The sequence below is a fragment of the Lottia gigantea genome (assembly GCF_000327385.1).
Source record: "Lottia gigantea unplaced genomic scaffold LOTGIsca_40, whole genome shotgun sequence".
In the NCBI taxonomy this organism is placed as follows: Eukaryota; Metazoa; Mollusca; class Gastropoda; family Lottiidae; genus Lottia; species Lottia gigantea.
The window spans coordinates 2,407,516-2,428,229 of NW_008709380.1; the positions used below are offsets into that span (position 1 = coordinate 2,407,516).

The 20,714-nt window shown below is 31.9% G+C and overlaps 6 protein-coding genes across 6 annotated transcripts; 5 read left to right on the forward strand and 1 right to left on the reverse strand.

The window, feature by feature from the left end:
- Nucleotides 1–285: 285 nt before the first annotated feature.
- Nucleotides 286–4,054, forward strand: LOTGIDRAFT_233567 (hypothetical protein; the record flags this gene model as incomplete). The annotated part of the gene is made up of 10 exons (XM_009060112.1): nucleotides 286–361; nucleotides 830–889; nucleotides 1,097–1,153; nucleotides 1,404–1,967; nucleotides 2,084–2,297; nucleotides 2,645–2,763; nucleotides 2,906–3,043; nucleotides 3,252–3,364; nucleotides 3,732–3,813; nucleotides 4,026–4,054. 10 exons carry the CDS (start codon nucleotides 286–288, stop codon nucleotides 4,052–4,054), a joined length of 1,452 nt encoding a protein of 483 aa, XP_009058360.1.
- Nucleotides 4,055–5,749: 1,695 nt separating this feature from the next.
- Nucleotides 5,750–5,989, forward strand: LOTGIDRAFT_88524 (hypothetical protein; the record flags this gene model as incomplete). Its single annotated transcript, XM_009059963.1, has 1 exon — nucleotides 5,750–5,989. A coding segment is annotated over one exon (240 nt), but the record flags the coding sequence as incomplete, so codon positions are not given.
- Nucleotides 5,990–7,227: 1,238 nt separating this feature from the next.
- Nucleotides 7,228–7,875, forward strand: LOTGIDRAFT_76502 (hypothetical protein; the record flags this gene model as incomplete). Its single annotated transcript, XM_009059961.1, has 1 exon — nucleotides 7,228–7,875. A coding segment is annotated over one exon (648 nt), but the record flags the coding sequence as incomplete, so codon positions are not given.
- A 1,426-nt stretch (nucleotides 7,876–9,301) lies between these two features.
- On the forward strand, nucleotides 9,302–11,077 carry LOTGIDRAFT_163624 (hypothetical protein; the record flags this gene model as incomplete). Its single annotated transcript, XM_009060113.1, has 4 exons — nucleotides 9,302–9,340; nucleotides 10,079–10,165; nucleotides 10,507–10,711; nucleotides 10,956–11,077. 4 exons carry the CDS (start codon nucleotides 9,302–9,304, stop codon nucleotides 11,075–11,077), a joined length of 453 nt encoding a protein of 150 aa, XP_009058361.1.
- Nucleotides 11,078–12,011: 934 nt separating this feature from the next.
- On the forward strand, nucleotides 12,012–14,639 carry LOTGIDRAFT_163625 (hypothetical protein; the record flags this gene model as incomplete). Its single annotated transcript, XM_009060114.1, has 7 exons — nucleotides 12,012–12,303; nucleotides 12,551–12,673; nucleotides 12,841–12,944; nucleotides 13,209–13,310; nucleotides 13,476–13,589; nucleotides 14,007–14,121; nucleotides 14,584–14,639. The coding sequence occupies 7 exons, from the start codon at nucleotides 12,012–12,014 to the stop codon at nucleotides 14,637–14,639; spliced, it is 906 nt and encodes a 301-aa protein (XP_009058362.1).
- Nucleotides 14,640–17,580: 2,941 nt separating this feature from the next.
- Nucleotides 17,581–20,362, reverse strand: LOTGIDRAFT_204146 (hypothetical protein). Its single transcript, XM_009060115.1, has 6 exons — nucleotides 20,026–20,362; nucleotides 19,265–19,439; nucleotides 18,779–18,868; nucleotides 18,589–18,659; nucleotides 18,120–18,213; nucleotides 17,581–17,893 (listed from the first exon to the last, which is right to left on the reverse strand). Exons 1-6 carry the CDS (start codon nucleotides 20,055–20,057, stop codon nucleotides 17,780–17,782), a joined length of 576 nt encoding a protein of 191 aa, XP_009058363.1. The 5' UTR covers nucleotides 20,058–20,362; the 3' UTR covers nucleotides 17,581–17,779.
- Between the last annotated feature and the right edge of the window lie 352 nt (nucleotides 20,363–20,714).

The following is a 20,714-nucleotide window of genomic DNA, read 5'->3' on the forward strand; positions in this document are numbered from 1 at the left end:
GCAAGTTTCAAGAAAACAAATAATCAAAGTTAAGAAAAATACTACACCTTATTGAATTGACACGTTCAAAAACAATTTTCAGATATATGTTTTGCCTAAACAATTCTTTTGTCATCATTATAGGACCTGACTTGATTAATACAATTAATCGATGGGATATGTTTTGATTAAACATGATATACAAACTACAAAATAGATCATAAAGAAACAATGGCAGGTGTCTAAGGTAGGGTTAAGAATATAAAAGTGGGGGTTCGAAATTAAGAATTCTTTAGATTAGTCAAGATGATGTCCAGGATATTGTTTCTAGTTTGTCTCATCTCGGTCTTTAGACCTGCCCAGTCTGTTAGTTATACATGTCGTAAGTAGGAATTATATAATACAATATGATATATTATTATTTAAGTAAGTTTTATGTATTAATGCGATAAAATAAGTTCGTTATTATAAATATGTTCGTCAATTTCATTTACCAAAATCATAATTACAACTAGTAAGTTTTCCAAAATCATTATTCTCAACCGATAAAATTACCACAATCATTACTTTTTGCAGGTGCATTTTCTTCATCATATTTACACCAATCACATTTACATTAGGTGCAATTCCTACAAGTGTATTTGCAAAAATCATATTTACCTAAATCGTATTTACAACAGGTAAATTTACCACAATCATATTTACAATAGGTACACTTACCACAATCACATTTACTATGAATTATCAATCATATCATATATCAGTGGCAGCCTATTATATGGCATGGAATAATAAATCTAATATATTTGGATTCAGAAATGTGACACTTATCAATTTTTACTTCATACAGAATTGCTTGGTATAGGATGTGAAACAACCCCAACGCCGTCAGGGAATGATCCTCTTTGTGGTAAGTGTTTTAGCATTTTGTATCGGCAGATTGACGTTTCGTACAAGTTTATCATTGTAAATTATTTATTTCCAAATTCCTTTTATGTGATAATTTCAACTTGACTAATATCGGATAATACGCATTTCCACTAATTCTCTTGTTTAAAAATCAAATATTCTTTTATATCTACCCCTAAATTACCTTACGTCCACATCTTTTTTTCAGCTATTTTCCCAGACAGATGTAAGAAAGTGACTGAACCAGCGTATTGTAGTATGCCAGGTAAACCCCGATTACCTTTCCCCGTACAAAATTTAACGCATTTTGAAACGAGTTGAGTATCGACGAATGGCACATTCAAACCAATTAGGAGTATTATAATTCATTAAGGTGTAGCGTTTTTTTCGTTTGAACACATTTTTTGTAAATTGTGAACAAGGCATATATACAGAAATCTACGTCATTTATTGAGGAGATGGCTAACTTTTTTTGTTTCTCATCTTTTACACAATTTTTGCGACTTTTTTTTTAGCGCTTTGCAAACTATGTCTTTCAAAATGTGCAAACGTACCGGGTTATGCAACAACTACTATACCAACCACTCCAGAACCAACCACTCCAGAACCAACAACTCCAGAACCAACAACCCCAGAACCAACAACCCCAGAACCAACCACTCAAGAACCAACTACCCCAGAACCAACAACTCCAGAACCAACAACCCCAGAACCAACAACTCCAGAACCGACAACTCCAGAACCAACAACTCCAGAACCGACAACTCCAGACACAACAACTCCTGCAGATACAACAACACCAGAGGCTACAACTCCTGTAGATACGACAACTCCTGCGGCTCCACCAATTCCTGCAGATACAACGACTTCTGTGGCTACAACGACTGCTGTAGACACTTCAACCGCTGTAGATACAACGACTCCTGTCGATACAACGACTCTGGTAGATACAACAACTCTGGTAGATACAACAACTCCTGTAGATACCACAACTCTGGTAGATACAACAACTCCGACAGCGACGACTTCTGCTGCCACAACGACAACGGAAACTCCAACCACGACACCTACTCCTGACAGTCAGTAAATTATTTATATCACGATATTCATTTCAAACGAAGTTTTATTTACGAATGATACTATTTGATTGCTACTTCCCCATCCATAATACAATTTAATATTCCAATATTTTCAGAATGCGAATATTCTAAATATGGTGCACCAAAGACAAGTCTGATGAAAAGAATTATTGGTGGACAAGTTGCACAAGAAGATAAATATCCGGGCCTTGTTTGTTTCCAGTCTCCGCTGTATTCACCGGGTCCGATTTCAACCTGTTTCTGTTCCGGGGTCGTCATCGATGAGACAACTATACTGACGTCACTGGGATGCTACACGTATATTGAAACGTCAGTTTTATTTGCTGCTTTCTTATATCATACCATCCACTCCAAGCTTAGGATCATCGTCTATTTGTTTACCTTAAAGGGTTACTACCTCTTACTATGGACATCAAATTTTAAGTCTGAAACTTGATCAATAAGTATATATATTCATCAGCTGGACTTAACAGGTGCTATGACTAAAGAAAAGTTGTTTGGAACACCATTATTTAGCTTATTTAGTTTTGATAAGAAATTCCCAATTCAGAAACATGCTACGACCTTGGTTTTCATGTCTGGTTTTCTGGCATGATATGAAAAAACATTCTGTCTGTTTTCTTACAAATTCGATATTGTTGCATTCTTTATTCCAGTATCCAAAGTCTTGATATGATAGTTAGTACTGTTATCGGTACACATGACACGTCTAAGCAGGCTGGGACTGAGCAAACAATTGTCTTGGATAAGCCATTGTCCTCCTCAAATATTGGTGGTAAGTCTTTAGTTTACGCGAGCATCTCATATACTCTTCTCATAACAAAATAACAAAACAAAATTGAAAAATGCAATATTTCTGATATACGACAATAGATTCAGTTCATAAAAAAGGAATATCTGATTTTTATCAATTACAGATTTGGTTGAAATTAACTTATCAACACCAATTGTATTTAACAGCACTAGTTCAGCACCTGCCTGTGTTATTAACCCTCTAATGACAGTAGACGAATCTACTTGTAAACTTATTGGTTATGGTGATATATATCCAGGATGTAAGTTATACATGTTTGTCCATTGATAATTATTATTTTTTTGGCGAGAAATTTCATAATTTTGAAATTTGAATTTCCTGCAACTATTGCATCGAATATATCATCTTAAAACCGTTTTAAGCCTAATAGCACAGTGAAAATATGTCCCTTTGTTTGCTACGGATATCAGTAATGTAGTGACTATAATTAAATTTAATTTTGCACGCAGTTAAAAACACAAATATCCGAGAAGGAGATGTAACTTTAGATCTATCTGGTGAATGTACTACGGCTGTTAACAATATTTGCAATACTGTGCCTGGAGGTTCTGTTGCTTGTACTGTAAGTAGTTTTTTTTGTACTAACATATTGAAAATAAAAATATATATTATAAAGAGTTCCGCTTTGGTTTCAAAACCCAAGAAAGGCCTTGTAAATTTACATATATTGTGGGCATATGCCAATCCGTTTTATGCGCCAACATGAAAAATATTTTGAGTTATTGCCCTTGGTTTACAAATTAAGTAGTATATTGTATAGGCGTATGATTTCTTTACCTGGCAAGCTTGCTTTCTTTCTAGGGAAAACTTGAGACGTATTCATGAACGAGTATTAACTTAATTAGGACCAAGTTGATTTTAATTGATTGACTAATGTTTCCTACCTTATAAAGATAATGTAAGTAAACATGTGTTTTTATTTATTACAGGGAGATGATGGAGGAGCAGTAGTCTGTGAAGAAACGGATACAAGGGAATATGTTACAGTTGGTATTATTGGTGCACCATCAAGTACCTGTGATAGTTCGCAACCTCAATCTATATACAGTCTGATGCCTGGCAACTCATATAACGATATGCTGTCAGATAAAGCTTATTATACCGTAGCTCCTTAGTAGAATGGCTGGTGCCGACATTGAAATATGACAAACCATTATTTAATGTAATATGAAATATAAAATATAATCTTTAATGCATTGAAACTTTTCTTTGAATTTAATCAGATATCGGGTACAAATTCAAAATTCATTAGTAATACTAAAAATGTCCTGCAAAATAAATGTCAAACACAATAACAGTGATATCGTATTTTCTGCAATTGTATTTTGGAGGGATATGAACTTCTGAGTGAAATGTTTTTATGAATCTTTAAAAGATCGATATTATTTTATTGGGATCTGACATACATACGAAAAAGAAGAAAAGGCTAGGTCCGTTCCCTAAACCGTGCTGATGTAGAGCGTGTTACGACAAACTGGTACATACGAAGGTAGACAAATTAAGGTATTGATAATTTGATTATACACATACATACCAAATTTGATAAATTTGGATGAGAAATAAGAAAGTTAGTAATGCGCAACATTCATGTATATACCAAGTTTGAAAGAAAGTGGTTAGGGTTAAGTTGATTAATTGAATATTAATCACTGATTACTCCCAGAGTACTTTATTAGTCACTGATTAATCTTCACCAAATAATATAATTACTTACCGATTAAATATGTTGCCACTAATATATGATATCCCATCTGATTACATCATTATCACCGATCACTTCAATAATCTTAATTGATTGATTACTCTTCAGTAATCTTTACTGACTGATTACTCTTCAGTAATCTTTACTGACAGATTACTCTTCAATAATCTTTACCGACAGATTACTCTTCAGCTAACTCGTCCCTAATTGATTGATATGGCAGTTGATTGAATGATGATGATTGACACTTGATTGAAAATCATAATTGACACGATTCAATCAACAGCATTATAAAGATCTTCAAATTATTCGATAAGTCATTTACATTCCCAAGCACCAAACAGGAATATATACACGAGAACAACTTTTTAAAGATTTAACCAAAATGGAATTTAATAAATATAAAAGTAAATGTCCTGAAAGATTAGCCTTGTCCTCCAGTAGATATGATCCTTATTCTCGTCAACAGCCACAACCGTAAGTAGCAATCTTTTTACACCTTGATCTTACTTTGGATTTTTATTTTATTTTATTTTACTTTTAATTTTATGGGATGATCAGATTATCTCATCGCGACCTTTAGTAATCAATTCTTATTCCATTTTATTGTATCTATGATTTTAATAAATTATAAGTGATGCTAAAAATATCTATTTTAGATGTACGAAAAACCGAGTTATATCATCCAAGAACACTTGTTTACCACTGTCACCAATCGATCCATGCTTACCAACAACACCATCCTGTATGTATTACAAGACGTCCACTCCAAAGGATCTCTTTCTACCAAACACTACCTTTACACCATCTTTAGCTGATAGTCTGCTGGAAGAAGAGACATTATGTCGAGACAATTTAGAATCATCACCCTTTCACGATATAGGAAGTCTTGCTACCCTGCCAGATAATTACTACGATGCGTTTATGCCTTCATCAACCGTTTCTTATGATCTAACAGATAATTTTGTTGTGTCTGACGAGGTAGACATCTTTAGTAACGTCACTGAAGAGTTCCTTTCATACATAGCAGATCATACGCTTCCAGTTTCAAGGGATATTAATGAACCTCTTGGTCAGCCCCCCAAAGATTCATTGATGACTAGCAGTATACAGCCAGAAACCATTAAGACGTTCACACCAGACCCACAAGAAATCATCCAGAATGAATCATCCACAGTCACCGTTTCTCAACCCACCAAGAAGTCCACGACAGAACCAATTCCACAGATTTCTGATAGCCGAGTGCAATGTGAATACTGTCCAAAGAAATTCCTTTTTAAAACTTCCTGGAAAGTTCATATGAGAACCCATACTGGTGAAAAACCATATACCTGTGAAGTTTGCTCCAGAAGTTTTTCAGACAACTCTACCTATGTTAAACATCTCCGAACCCATACCAAAGAGAAACCTTACAGTTGTGATGTTTGTAATAAATCATTTAGTCAATCTGGAAATCGAAATCGTCACATTAAGACCCACAATTCCTAACTGTCTGTTATGTTTGTTGAATGTTTGTTATTTATTAAATGCATATCATTAAAGTGCTATATCATCTAACATTATTACTGTAATATATTACTGTGAAGTAATACCCCTGATTACCACCATTCTGCTATTTTTTTGTCAAATGTACAAATATCATCCTGTCGTATCAAGGGTTTAAATAATCGTCAAATTAGCAAACCTTTGATAGATCTGAACGACCATGATCAGAAGAAATATAGTGGGACTATAGGATTCACGAGGCACATGTTACAAAACTGCATGGAAGTTTAAGATTTTATACCTTATTGGCTGTAGGACAGGGTGTCAAATTAACATTCTCTATAAACTACAATATGTAGGTGGCTAATAATAGTAAATATATTTGTAATTACACACAGTTACTAATATAATTTCTTCTCTGTAAAGGTCGGTATATTTAATAATTCCCAATTATCTTCAATAAATAATACAATAAGACCACTAACAGATCTAACAGATTGGTTCCATGACTGATGGATAGCAAACTATTATATATATATATATATATATATATATAGTAGATAGATATAGGTAAGATATTTCTTAGTTTAATTTGTCTTATCCGAAAAACTGCAAACATGATAAGTATCCCATTCGATATGGTGGAACGTCAGAAATATATAACCTCTTTAAACTGGCATTATCCTAGCCTATCTCAAAACGTGCGTATATGTCTCCGAAGAATACAATGGTGTAAGGATTAAGCAAAACAACCTATATCAAAAATCAGAGTTTCTTTTCTTTTTTAGAACTTCCATTGAACGTTAATTTCTATTAATATGCCGACTGGTGATGATGTAAAACGACCAACATTAGATGTGAAGTCCAAATTAAGGAGGCCAGAAAATAACAACAAATTAATGAAAGTTAACACTACAGTCAAGAGATTTAAACCATCCTCATTAACTGGTAACTGCTTCAGGAACTACATCTTCAAAAATATCATTGGAGAAGGTGGATGCGCTTACATTTATTTGGTTGAAACAGACATTCCATTTCGAAAGAATGGAACAAGTGAACCATCATCGACACAGCAGCATGATCTATCGTCATCTTTCCTTGAAAATCGTTCAGATTTAAGGACTTTGGCTCTGAAGCAAGCTCAAGACAGTTCTTCGAACCAATTGCAAATCACAAAAAAACTTTCAGCAGCCAAAGTATCTAAGCGACCAAGAAAATTCCAATGTCGACGAGAACTCGATTCTTGGACAACTGAATTAGATATTTTGACATCGATTCAACACGAAAATATATTAAAATGCTTAGAATGTTTCCATATAGAGGATCACGTGATAATTGTTACAGAATATGTAGAAGGACAAGATTTATTTAGAATTATAACAGAATGCGACTCTATTCCCATTAACTCCAGATCCATTGCTTGTCAAATATTTGAAGCTGTGGACGTTCTCCACTATAAATATGCAATAGCTCATATGGATCTGAAGATTGAAAATGTGCTAGTGGATAAATGTGGTCACATTAAGCTATGTGATTTCGGTAGTGCTGTGAGAATACCATCTGATGGCAAAATTCGAACAAGTGGCATAACTACCCCATCTATTCTACCTCCTGAATATTTCATACAAGAGTCATGTGACCCTAGAGCATGTGATACATGGAGTGCTGGAATTATTTTATATGTGTTGTTATGTCAACGATATCCATATGGTAATAACAATCCATTGGCTATATTAATTTTACAATCTGAACAACATCTTGATTTTAGTGGTATTGACACCAACGTATTTCAGGACATGATTCACCTTATAAAACAGTGTCTGGAAATAAATCCAAAACTAAGAATCACTTCTAAAGATGCCCTCAAAACTGACTTCTTTAAAATAAAGATATAAATTAAAATGGTTTTCAGTCTTATTTTCATATCATACTTTGTTATTCTTATCCCGTTCAAAGTGGCGACAGGTCTCTGCTTCACTAATAATGATGTAGCTTTGAGCCACCATCATTTCAATATTCTTCCTATCTGTTTAATGAAAGAAGAATGTCCTAGGACGTATTGTTAAATTGACTTTCGGATTAACAATAATTATCCTCAATAATTCATAGACAATAAGCGTACGAGTACTGCCTGCAAGTAGCCATTATCTTACCCTCATTTAAATGTCAATCTGGGTCAAACAAAATCATGCATTCTCTTCACAACTCTACCACTATTTTATTAGTAGGTTTTAGACTTTACCTTATCCTTTTTATTCAGGGGTCACAATCATCACGTAAGTAGATTATCAGACAAGGTTATTTTTTTTCAAAGCTAGAAAAGTATCTAGGCTCATGCTTCAAGAAACGTAATAAGGGAGATAATTGTGGAAAGGTGAATTTTCCCTAAAAGTTAGTCCGAAACACATATTATCTCAAGATACTGCTGTTTGATTTTGATATCTGTCAAAAGATTTTGTTTTTGGCAATGAATATTTGTAGGTCGATGCGAACCGTGGCTTTATGGGGCAAACTGTGACAAGCTTTGTGGAATGTGTAAAGATGCCCGTTGCAATGAAGATACTGGAATATGCCTAATTGGTTGTTTGGACGGATGGCGAGGAGAAAAATGTTTAGATCGTAAGTGTCTGTCCTTGATTGTATGGTCATAAAGTAGTCTTGATAAATGTGGATGTGAATAAATAGTCTTTTACAATGTAATTTACATAGGGACCTATCGGACGAATGAACATGATTGAATATTTCTCATTTGTTTCAGCTTGTAAAGACCGTACCTATGGACCGAATTGTATTTTGCAATGTAGCGCAGGCTGTAAACACAAAACATGTGTTAAATCTAATGGAGTGTGTAGTATATCTGGTTGTCAAGCAGGTTATAAAGGAAGGTGGTGTAATATTCCACGATAATCGCAAACCAGGAAAGAATCCTCATTTTCAAGGTGGAGTTCTTGCTTAAAATGAACATGTTAACTCTAAACCTTTATCATGTAATATACATATTTTATAATAAAGTTTTCTAATTTTGAAACATTTCATTGACCACTTTTCAAATATTTAGACCAATCAAGGTCTGAATGCAAAGATTTTCACGGTAACGAGATTGTTGTGTGCATAGTTACAACTCGCTGTTCATACTACTTCCTTTTCTATCATCGAAGAATTTGATTGGTTGGAAAATTTTCATTGGGCTGTTTTGATTGGCTGTTTGTATTTTACACAAAAGATTTTGAATGAATGTGTACACTACTCTTGATAACAGATAAATTTTACAAGATATTTGGTAAAAAACAAATCTTCATATTTACACAAATAATGGCTTCACAAAACCAAGACCCGACTGCAGTTAATCCCGTGAAAGATTCAATAAATGAGACGAAATTACCGAATGAAAAACCAAGTTTAAGGTAAGTATTGTAAATCGACTAAATTGTAGCCGTAGCTAGGCCTATTTAAAATGTATGAGGAAAGAAAAGGAAAAGGGATTGATTCGAGGGGGAAATCAGGATAAAAAAATTGAGTGATGAATGGCAATTTAGTCTTAGAATAGGATATATACTTAGGAATTGAGGTAATATATTAGCGTTGGTGGCACTAATGGGGAACATTTGGGAGAAGCCTTTCCCATGTCAGGAGGGCCTTTTGAGTTGAATTCAGCCTCTATCTCCGTCTCCATCTCAGTCTCCAAAGACTGGCGCTGTATAATGCCAACACCTTGTTATGTGCTGTATAATGCCAACACCTTGTTATGTTTAGATCTATCTGTTGTAGTATAAACTTTGTTTTATTCAGTTAGTCAGAAACTAAGGCTAAGTATGGTGATTGTGGCCTATTATTTGTTCAAATATAATTTTTTTTATAATTCCAGGTTAAAAAGAGAACTTCTTTCATTAATGGTCAGTATATTTTAGTTTGTTAAGCCTATGTTAAAAGTTCTCACTTGCATTTAGATCTATGGACCTATTATTCTTTTTCTGTTTTCACTGAATAGTGATTATTTACTGACTGAATCTGAAAGTAGTTTGGTCCAGATCAGGTAAAGACAGCCATTAGAATTAAGGTGATTTTGAAAATTTATCTTATTGATTGTAGGCATGTGGTGACCCTGGTATATCTGCCTTTCCTGATGGTGATAATTTGTTCAGATGGATTGGTACCATCCAAGGTGGCCAAGGAACAGTAAGTTAGTCAATAAATAGTGTACAGCAGCATTTCAGTCAGTTACATCGCTGACCACACAAATGGACATTAAACAAGTTTCTGAGCTTAAGGTTCTTTAGAGTCCTCTACAAACTTTATTAAATTGAACTCTCAGTGAGCAAGCTATTATGGGCAATTTTGAACACCCCATTCTGTCTCTCAGTTTGTCAACCTGTTATGTGTTTCAGAGTCTACATTAGTAATCACATGTTTATTGTTTGATATAAACATGTACCAGGTGGCAATAAGAAATTTTTTACCAGATGTCATCAATGTAAACATGGTATATCATGAAGACATTTTTTCTATACTATTTTCAGGTGTATGAAGGACTAAAATATAAGATGGTTTTTGAGTTTCCAAGTGGATACCCATATCAAGCTCCAACAGTGAAATTTGACTCACCATGTTATCATCCTAATGTAGATAGTCATGGCAATATTTGTTTAGATATATTAAAAGAGAAATGGTCTGCTCTATATGATGTTAGAACAGTTCTTTTGTCTGTACAGAGTTTATTGGGAGGTTGGTAATTTGTTTCCCCCTCTTGCTTTTTTTTGTTGAAACATTTTGCCTAAAATAGATAAAAAAGAAATGGATATTCCACATCGGTTAATTTTCTCTTATGCATTTTTTACTGATGAGGCAAAATAGACTTGAATTTACATTCTAAATAGTACTCTGAATAGCTGACACTTCTGCTAGTTTTAGCATTTAAAAACTTGATCCTTTGAAATTGAATTTCATTATCTTGTCTTTTTCATTTCAGAGCCAAATATTGACAGTCCTTTGAATACTCATGCAGCTGGGTTATGGCAAAATCAGACTTTGTACAAAAAACACCTGTTAGAGAAGTATGAAAAAGATGTTAGATCCAAGCAATCAACGTGATAAGTGTGATTCATGTGTCCAATTCCTTTGAAGACAATTCATTTTCATATTCATGTTCATTCTAATCCTGAAATCATGAACTCCTTGTACTTTATCTTATTTCTATCTTACCGATGTACTACATTGAAATAGAATAGTTTGTTTCAAGGCATTTATAAAAATGATATTCCTGAGTTTGGTAAATTAAGATAAAGATTTTTTTTGGACAAATTCTTGAATCTGAACAGTTTTCATTGGACAGGAATTTATTTGCCAATCTTCCATAATGTGTTTGATATATTTATTTCCCCATGTTGTTTTCATAATCCTGTATTTTGTCTTTCTGTAAATAAATACATTTTGTGATAAAAGTCACTTTGACCGCAGTTTGTGTTCAAGAGTTAAATTAATCAATGGTCAATGCTAACAGTCTCAAAAATATATTTTCTTTTTGAATGATGATATGAGATATGTGTACCATCAAGAGTTGTTTGACAATACAAGATAGTAACTTGATCATGTAGCAGAAAATAATAAACTTCAACATAACGGTGGACTGATTCGATTGGAATTTTTGAGTTAATGGATGATAGTTTTAACAAACAATACAGAATGTAGTGTGTCGCTTACATCATGAAATCCTGACATTTCGTTTGAAAATTAAAAATTTCTTTCTTGTTGACTTATCCATAGAACACATAGTTCTATGACTTATCTTAGTGTTAGATGTACAATCGTGAGAAAATAGTGACATAATCTGTGTTTGAGGGAAGCAAGTATCACAGGAGCCCCTTAAAAAATTTAAAATTCTTTTTACATTGATAACAGCGGCCCTAGTACCAAATTCAGGGGAGGTAATCGGTTTGTTGTGACTTTGCAAAATCGTGTCAGATTTGCTCTCTTGCATTCTCATTTTCAATAAATAGGATTCCACAACACACAAAGTATTGCCCAGATGAATCGTCCGGCCTGCATTGCATGTAGATTTGTGAGACGATATCAATTATCTCCGTCACATGTCAACAAACCCAAAACCGACAATTTCCAACGAAATTCTGAGTTGACAATTCACAGACACCGGTTGCAGGAACGACACTGTCATTCATCACTTGTCAATACAGAAACGCCAAAAGAAAGGGAGAACCCTAAAACTGTCAATACAGAATCGCCAAAAGCAAAGGAAAATCCCAAAACTCTCAATACAGAATCGCCAAAAGCAAAGGAGATTCCCAAAACTGAATTTTTTGGTAAGTTAGTAAAATTAACAAACCAAAATGTATTGTGATAATGTGAATTCAGAATGACAAATCAAGAATATTGCATCATATTATGATTAGGGGTAAATTGTATAGGTCAATTCATTATTTTTTGATGATTTGATTTATTTTGATAGAGATTTAAACCTAACCACTTCATTGAATTCAAGCATAAGCATGCCCATAAGCACTGATGATAGGGCAACTACTTTATAAAATTATACAAGGTTTATTGTAGATGAAAAAGTATCCACACAATTTGTTCCATCTCAAAGTAGAAGAGTTATAGTTGATCCAGCATCTGTTAAACAAGTCTTTTATTTTGATACCCTTTCTTATGTGAAAAGACTGGAAAAAAATGGTAAGATTCTTTCTTACTTCCATTTTATTGTCAGTGCTTTGTCAGTAACTGTAATAAAATTTGGTGAAAATAAATCAATAGGTAATAAAACATTTCAGATCATACAAAACTTACGAAAACAATTCTCTTTTGCTGAAATAAAATTTTGTTCTTTTGGTTATTGTTAGGTTGTAGTAGAGAACAAGCAGAAGGCATTACAGAATGTTTTACTGATATAATACATTCAACAATAGATTACCAGAGTCGTAATATGACTACAAAACCACAACAGGTACTCAATACAAAGTTTTTAGTATTTATAAACCCATTCAATTTTTTAATTCCTCTATGTTGTGGGGTGGCTTATTGTTTTGGAACAAATAAGAAACCAAAACAATCAATTCAATTCGTCAACCAAACAACAAGTCAACTTTAGGGTGGTCTAGAAGCGGTTAATGCTTACTTTAGTCGGAATACAGTATGAACAGTATTAAATATTTCAGAAAAAACAACTACTTTTGATTGAAATAAGTTCAATAATTTTTTTATATTGTAGGAAATATTAACCCAACAGTTATTAGCAGAAATAAGTTCCATTAAGAAAGATATGGTAATATTACAGAAAAGTGAATTTACATCTTTACAGCATGAAACAGATGTAAGTACACAAATTATTATTGACACAATAATAATCATTAGGTATCAAGGTAAATATTGTAATGAAAGTTTCCTTTGGACAATAAAAATATAAAATTTACCAGACAATAAAGAGTGTAATGGAAGTATGTTGTATGTAAGAAATTGACAAAATATAATATTTCAGAAACTTGGTGTAGAAATAAAAATGCTAAAAGAAACATTAGATGATGAAATGGGGAAGGTGAAAGGTCAAATAAAGTTAGATATTAATTTGGAGAGAGGGAGAGCCATAGAAGCTGTAAGTTATTCTTCATATAGGCGAGCACATTAATCACCATATATTTGTGGGTATATATTTTGCTCTAAAAAAGGGCTTGCCAAACAAGCGGGTGTGCCTTATATACAGTGACTAAAAATTTAGAATTTTACTATTAGTATTAAATACAAAAAAGATGACTCTTTCTTAATGTCTCCCAGATGTGCTCAAACATCATTTACTCATCCTTTTAACCTCCTTGCCAATATTGATTCTTGTATTTCTTCTTCCTTTAATTTGGTCCAATAACACAATGAGAATAAATATTATAAAAACCTCTGTTTTCAAAACACATGATCACATCAACATTACCATAAATTGAATATGCTATTCAGAGCTACGTTCACTTTGCTATTTTGAACCACCACTCAATTTTTAAATACATGTATTTTGTTTCAGCATGCTGGAAGTGAGAAAGAACTTGCTCAATTACATAATAAAATTGATACTGGTATAGCTAATTTAAAAACAATGTTTGAACAGTATAGAAATGATATGTTTAAATATGCAGGAGGTACAGTATATTTCATACCAATTTAGGAGTTTACATCAGATACATGTTTAGAGGAATATTTGTCTAATTAAAATTAGACCAAACGTTTGTTCCATTTTTTTTGTAAGCTTTTATTTTTATTATAGCCACTTTAGTTAAACAATAGCCTTTTGACCTATCTTGATAAACACAGCGTCACAAAATGCCAGCACTGGAAAGGATAGAAATTTGATTGATTAAAGCAGGTGTAATCAGGATATTGGCAAACGTTCAAGAGGGCTGTCGTAAGACCCAAACTGGGTCTATGTGGCTATATTAAAGATAAAAGCTAATAAAAATTGAAACTTTTTAAGGGAAATTATTTATCTATTGAAGTGAAATGAGTATGTAAACAGCTTTACAAAAGTCACCTTTGATTTGAAAACCGATATGTAACAAATTGGTTTTGGTAAGAATTTTTATTCATTTTTTTCTTTTCTTCAGGAACTGTGCTGACTATGGCTTCACTCTCATTGGCTTTAATGCGTTTTCTACATTGATGTTATTGGATCTGTATTAAATCTATTATCAGGTATTACTGACATACTAATTGCCAGTTTAAACATATAACAACATTGCATCTTACAAATGAAATTATGAGAATAGATAGTAAATAAAATAGATTAAGTAATTTAACATGCTCTTTTGATAATACTTGTGTAATTTGTCACCAATATTCTATTATAATATATATACCAATTGTATTGGTGCTTTTGTTTTTATCTTATATTATCTTCCTTGAGTGGCATTTAGTAATTGATGATATTAACACGAACACAATGATCATTGCTTGATAAAGACGAAAGAATCATCGTCGAAACGTCGCAAGTTATTTATTAAAGTAATTGTTATCCATATAATTGTGTTCGTGTTAATTATCTTATATTATGAATTTCAATTATAATTGTAATTATAATACCAATTGGAATAACAATTAATCTGTCTGAAGTATCCACTGCCAATAATCTCATATCTATCTTTGATATACGCACATACTCTATCTTTTACATGGTTTGTCAGGTCATTTCAACATTTTTATAAATACTTTTTATAAATTTTAATTTTAATATGTGTATGTATTGATCTAGTTTAGTAAACAGTAGAATTTGCCTACTCTGTTAGATTATCCTTGTAAATGTCAAAGCATGTCCATTTTTAGACACCTTTCGTTTTTATCAAAAATTATGAATTAGTTGCCAAAAACCTCATCTATCTTGACATACTGGTATCTTTTACGTGGTTTCTCAGGTCATTTCAACATTTTTATAAACATTTTTTTTATAAATTTCAATGTTAATATGTGCATTGTATTGATCTAGTTTAGTGAAAAGAAGATTTTACCTTTTAAGAAAATTATCATTGTAAAATCATGTGAAAGTATGTTTCTTTATTTGTGTGCAATTTATAATTTCAAGTGCAATCTGTCATGAATATGTTTCAAATGCTGCATATATTGGGGACCAATACATGTACATGTATGTAATCCATTTGTAGTGTTGTATTTATGTATTATATTGTTGATAGAGGCAATACTTTTACGATTTACTTGAGTGCAGTATTTTGCTGTAACTGTGATATGAGATGAGACTCTCCCAAAAGTTTTACTTGCATTGAAGATTTCAGTATGATTCAGTTTGAATTTCGCTTACATATAATAGATATTTTTGAAAGATGTCACACAGAGACTTATTTGCCAATTAGGTTTGTGAATACTATTATTTCGTTTATAAATGGCATTTGCAAATTGAAGCTGCAAGTGTCCTCTCATTGCACTGTATAATTCTCTGTAGAACCAGCTTCACAATATTTTCATTACATTGTTGAATGCTTGTGAAAATACAGCTCAGTTTTATATGGGTGAAGAAATGCACCAATGTAATAAGTATAATTGTGTGTATCTAAATGAAAATAAAATGTAGTATTCATTTTTGTACCCTAAGAGGTTTTTTATATTCAACATGTCAGTTTATGTTGTATCAAATTATGATTATGTTACACCATAAAGGACATTCAACCCTTTGCCTTTAGCACAATTTGTGAACAGGTTGAAAGATACCCATCATTAAAATTGAGCAAATGTTTCCCGTTTTCTCACTGAACAGGCTTAACCTTTGTCAAGATTGAATCTCGGATCCCTGGTTAGTGAACAACAGCATAGCTCATCAGCTCTGTTACTATCACAATAACAAATCTAGACAAAATATTATTTATTCATTCATTTGAAAATACTTATCTATGATAAATTCTCCAAGTTAAGCTTATAACTAATTACTTTATGTATTCAAAAAAGACATAATATAATATAGCAGGGCACTAATTGACAGAATAGAAGATGTGCATTTCTGCCCTGAAATCAAAGATGTTATAAATGTATTATGCATAAATTTTGTAGTTCAATAAGTTGAATCTATGCTTTGATTTATATTATTGACAGTAAAGAATTGCTCCATTGAATGACCGCTATAATAATAACTTTAATAGCCATAACATAATCTAATCAGCTGACGAAGACTGCAAACATTTATACATTGAGTCTTTTTTTCTGAGTGTTAAGTTTTATCTTTTATCATTGATTAACTTATACAATCATTTATCTAAGAAATATAATCAAAATACATTATAAAAGCAGTCAAGAATAAATAAGCTTCAGCAGATAATATGCACAAATGATGTCCTGAGTGAAAGAAGATATCAGATGATGGTCAAATCAATTCCTACTTCTGTACCCAAACATCATGGTGAATTTTCAGGGAAATACTTCTTTGGATCCAAAAAGGGAGTAATGAATTGGAATTTAACGATTCAATTCAACTGTTGAAAAGCCATTTGAGGTACAGAAGTAAGCTTGACTTGGCCTAAATATGAATTATATAATAAAAAACATGAAAACAATTATCTTAGCATTATAAGGCACAAAGGTCAAAGCACAGCAAAATTACAAAATCAAATTCTAACAATTATCATGATATGAGCTAACTGAAACAAAAAGAGTCTTTATAAGTCATGTTAACAAATTTTTGGGCTGTAGCAGGCAATTTATCAAAGAAAACTCTTACAGATTTTGTATAGTTGTATATGATAAGTCATGTAAGCCGTCCATTCAGTGTTACAGAATAATTTTAGCCATAATCAAATTTGTTCCACACACCAAAACTTTATCGAAAATGAAAATAAGTTTTCTAGCCCTCCAGGACACTTTAGTATATCCAACTTTCCTCTGTCGTTCCTGTAAATGCCACTTAGCTCTTCTCCAACATAAATACTGCTGGAAAACCTCTTTAACATCCCTTAAATGTCTAATTACAACAAACAATAACCTTGTTTTCTTTACTGTTAGGTCAGTCCAAAAAAATGTCCAATATATACAATTACAGCCAGTGTCATAAACTTATCTGTACTAGCAGAAGCATGAATAACAAGAATCAAGTCATTAATGAGAAAAAAGTGTCCTTTCTTTCTAAGAGCTGAGTAAAAGAAATGATGGAAGCTTCCTTTAGATGTTATATTTTGATAAACTGTCTTGGAATGTTATAAAATATCCACTCCTTGAGAAGATCACCTCTTCGAAAATCAGGCACATTTTTAAAAAATCTTTTTATATCACAATATTGGTAGTTGAAAATCCTTTCTTTTTCACATATTAATTAGATGGACACGGTAATATAACACTGTCTACACGTTTCTGAAATTCCTTTCGCAAATCTGTACATCCTTTCTTATTGAGATCTATAACCCAATTCATAGCTTCTTTACCCTGAAATATCATTAATATTACAAATATTTATATTTGCTAAGTTAATTAGAAATGTCCAAGTTTTAAATATCAACATCTGACTACAACAAAAACTTATTCTCTTAACAAAAACTTGATATAAAAATAAAATACAGATCTAAATTTTCATTTTATATCCTGATGGTAACTTAACTAGTTTCCAGCTGTTAATATTTACCCTTGTGGTGAAAAAAAAAACCTCCCCTACCTTTTCTGTATTTTTGGTTACCACCTTGGTAACTTCATTCTTTACAAAACTACTCAATGGGCCTTCTAATGTTATTTCCTTCTTCAGAATAGTCCTGGAATAATAATAGCGATTTACAGTTAAATTACCCAGCATGACAATTCAAACACTTAATCCATATTAGCATCACAATTATGGTAAACATAACTTTAACCCTGTGCCAGTGCCTTATATTGAAGAGTAACTTGTTACTTTTCAATCACCCTAATCTCTAATACTCAATGTATGTTAACCCATGCTTGCAATTTCATAGTTAAGGTGACCAATTTGAAGCCTTTCCACTATTGATTGCCGTATAACATTTGATTGTTTGTTTCTTTACCAGATTTATGTCGGCATAGATATTTCAATGGAAGAATTAAATAAAATGTGAGATGTCAGTATATTCCTATCAATATTTTGATGTCTAAACTTGAATAAAACCCCTTACTTTGATTTATCTGTAGGATGGGGTGAATATACCATAATTTCATCCATTGATAATATAGAGTCAAATGTTATCTGAAATGAAAAGATAACAGGTAGCAAGATAAATTTTCAGATGAATGTTATAAATTTTATCAATTATATAACTTAAGATTAAAAAATAATTTTCATTTTGAAATAATCTGTCAACTTACATTTTGTGATCTCATTGTGCATGTTTTTTCTTTAATGTTAACTTCTGAATTTTCTACAGCATATTGTACAGTTTGATTCATTGGCACAATCTGAAAGGAAAAAATAAAGTTTTAAAATATGCACATTATTGAAGTTTTATATCTGATTTATCTAGTAAAATTTATTATTTTTTATACAATGATTTAAATTTTACAAATAAAGTATCTTATTTGAAGAAGGTTTTTTATTTAGACCTACTATATAATAATCAAAAAACAGTTCATTGAAATCAACAAAAAAGAAAGATCTTGAAATAGAAAATTTCAACCAACTATTTAGGTTTATGTTGACTTGTTTTACCCAATATTTTTGTTTACCTGTTTTTTTTAGCCGAATTGTGATCTATATTAAGCAAGGAGTAAAGGCTTGTAGATCACCTTGGTATTCTAGTGTGTGCTAGAATAAAATTTCATCCTGTTTTCCTGATATGATCCTAAAATACTTACTTTTTGAAGTATGCTGGGAATTGTGAAGAAAAACTTGGACGAAAGAATTCTTTGTGATTTTAAGATGCCATTAGTATCTATTGATCTGTTGACAACATCTATGGCTAAAACGTCGGTGAGAAATGGATTGGGATATTTTTGAAATTGTGCGTTTACAACAGATTCCCATGGGTGGCTGAAATTACAATAAAAAGAATTAAACACAATTGTTATTAGATCATTCAAATCAAATATTCAGCAATTGCAGTCTATATTAATAGCCATTTATATGACCCAAGTTATTTAATTTTGAAATTATTTAACAATTTATTGTGACCTATAGATTACTATAGTCGAAAGTGTTGTTATTTGTAAAACCATATAGATTGTTATTCAATTTTATTGTCTCCTCCTAATCAGAACACTTTTATAATGAAGGTTCCCCATCATATTATTTTTGTTGACGAGTTGACTCTGCAAATAATTTTAAAAAGTTAACGTGTAGATGAGTTTGTAGTCACTCAATCAAACCTTTCCACTTTAAAATTTTAAACAAGACAAAAGCCTAAAAGTTAATGTTTGTATGAGAAACATTGGCAATAAATAAGTCCTAGGTGTAATATTCGAATATTGTCGATATGAGTTCGACTTTACTTCAAGTTCAATTACTTCACTCAGTTCATTATTGTCTCATATTTTACATTTATATCATATAGGCCTCATATCAAAGTCATAAAGGTTGTTCATTTGATAAATTATAGAAATCTAACAAATATAATTACTCAAACGTGTGTTGTGATGTCCAGATCTTCATTTTGAGTTATTTAGTCTCTATATAAAAACAATGTATCAGTTACAATCGTTCAGGTGACTTTCAACATGTCATTCACTGCATTCAGCCATTCACATTATTATTTCTTACGAAACGTGATTTTAGGGATGGTTTACAACCTTTTACAGAGTCACCTTCCGCCATTAGTCTAGTGCAACTGCAATGACTTAATGAATACAATGAATTTATTTGCTTCAATTTCGAATCTAAATCCAGCTGCGCTGAACATCATTTTGATATCTTATGATAGAAAATCAATTAAATGAAAGATTTTATTCGGATTTGATTATACTTATTATGTAACCAAATAGGGATTTGACGTCATAATTAAAAAATTGATACATAACGTATCCAGAAAGATGAATATTATAACATGAAAATTTTATGATATGACAATATTTCATTTAGAAATATATATATTTGTTTGTATGCTAAGTGCAATTAACTAAATACTAAAAGCCAGGTCTTTGATGAAATTCGTCATTCGCTGTTGAAAAATTACTTGAATCACAAAAGTGAAATGCTTAATTTTGAGATTGCATACGTTTTTGTATAGCAACGTCTAAAGCAAATATGAGAGACTGGACAATCAAACATTATCAGATATTCTTACGCGAATAACTGTTAAAGTACCGTTAA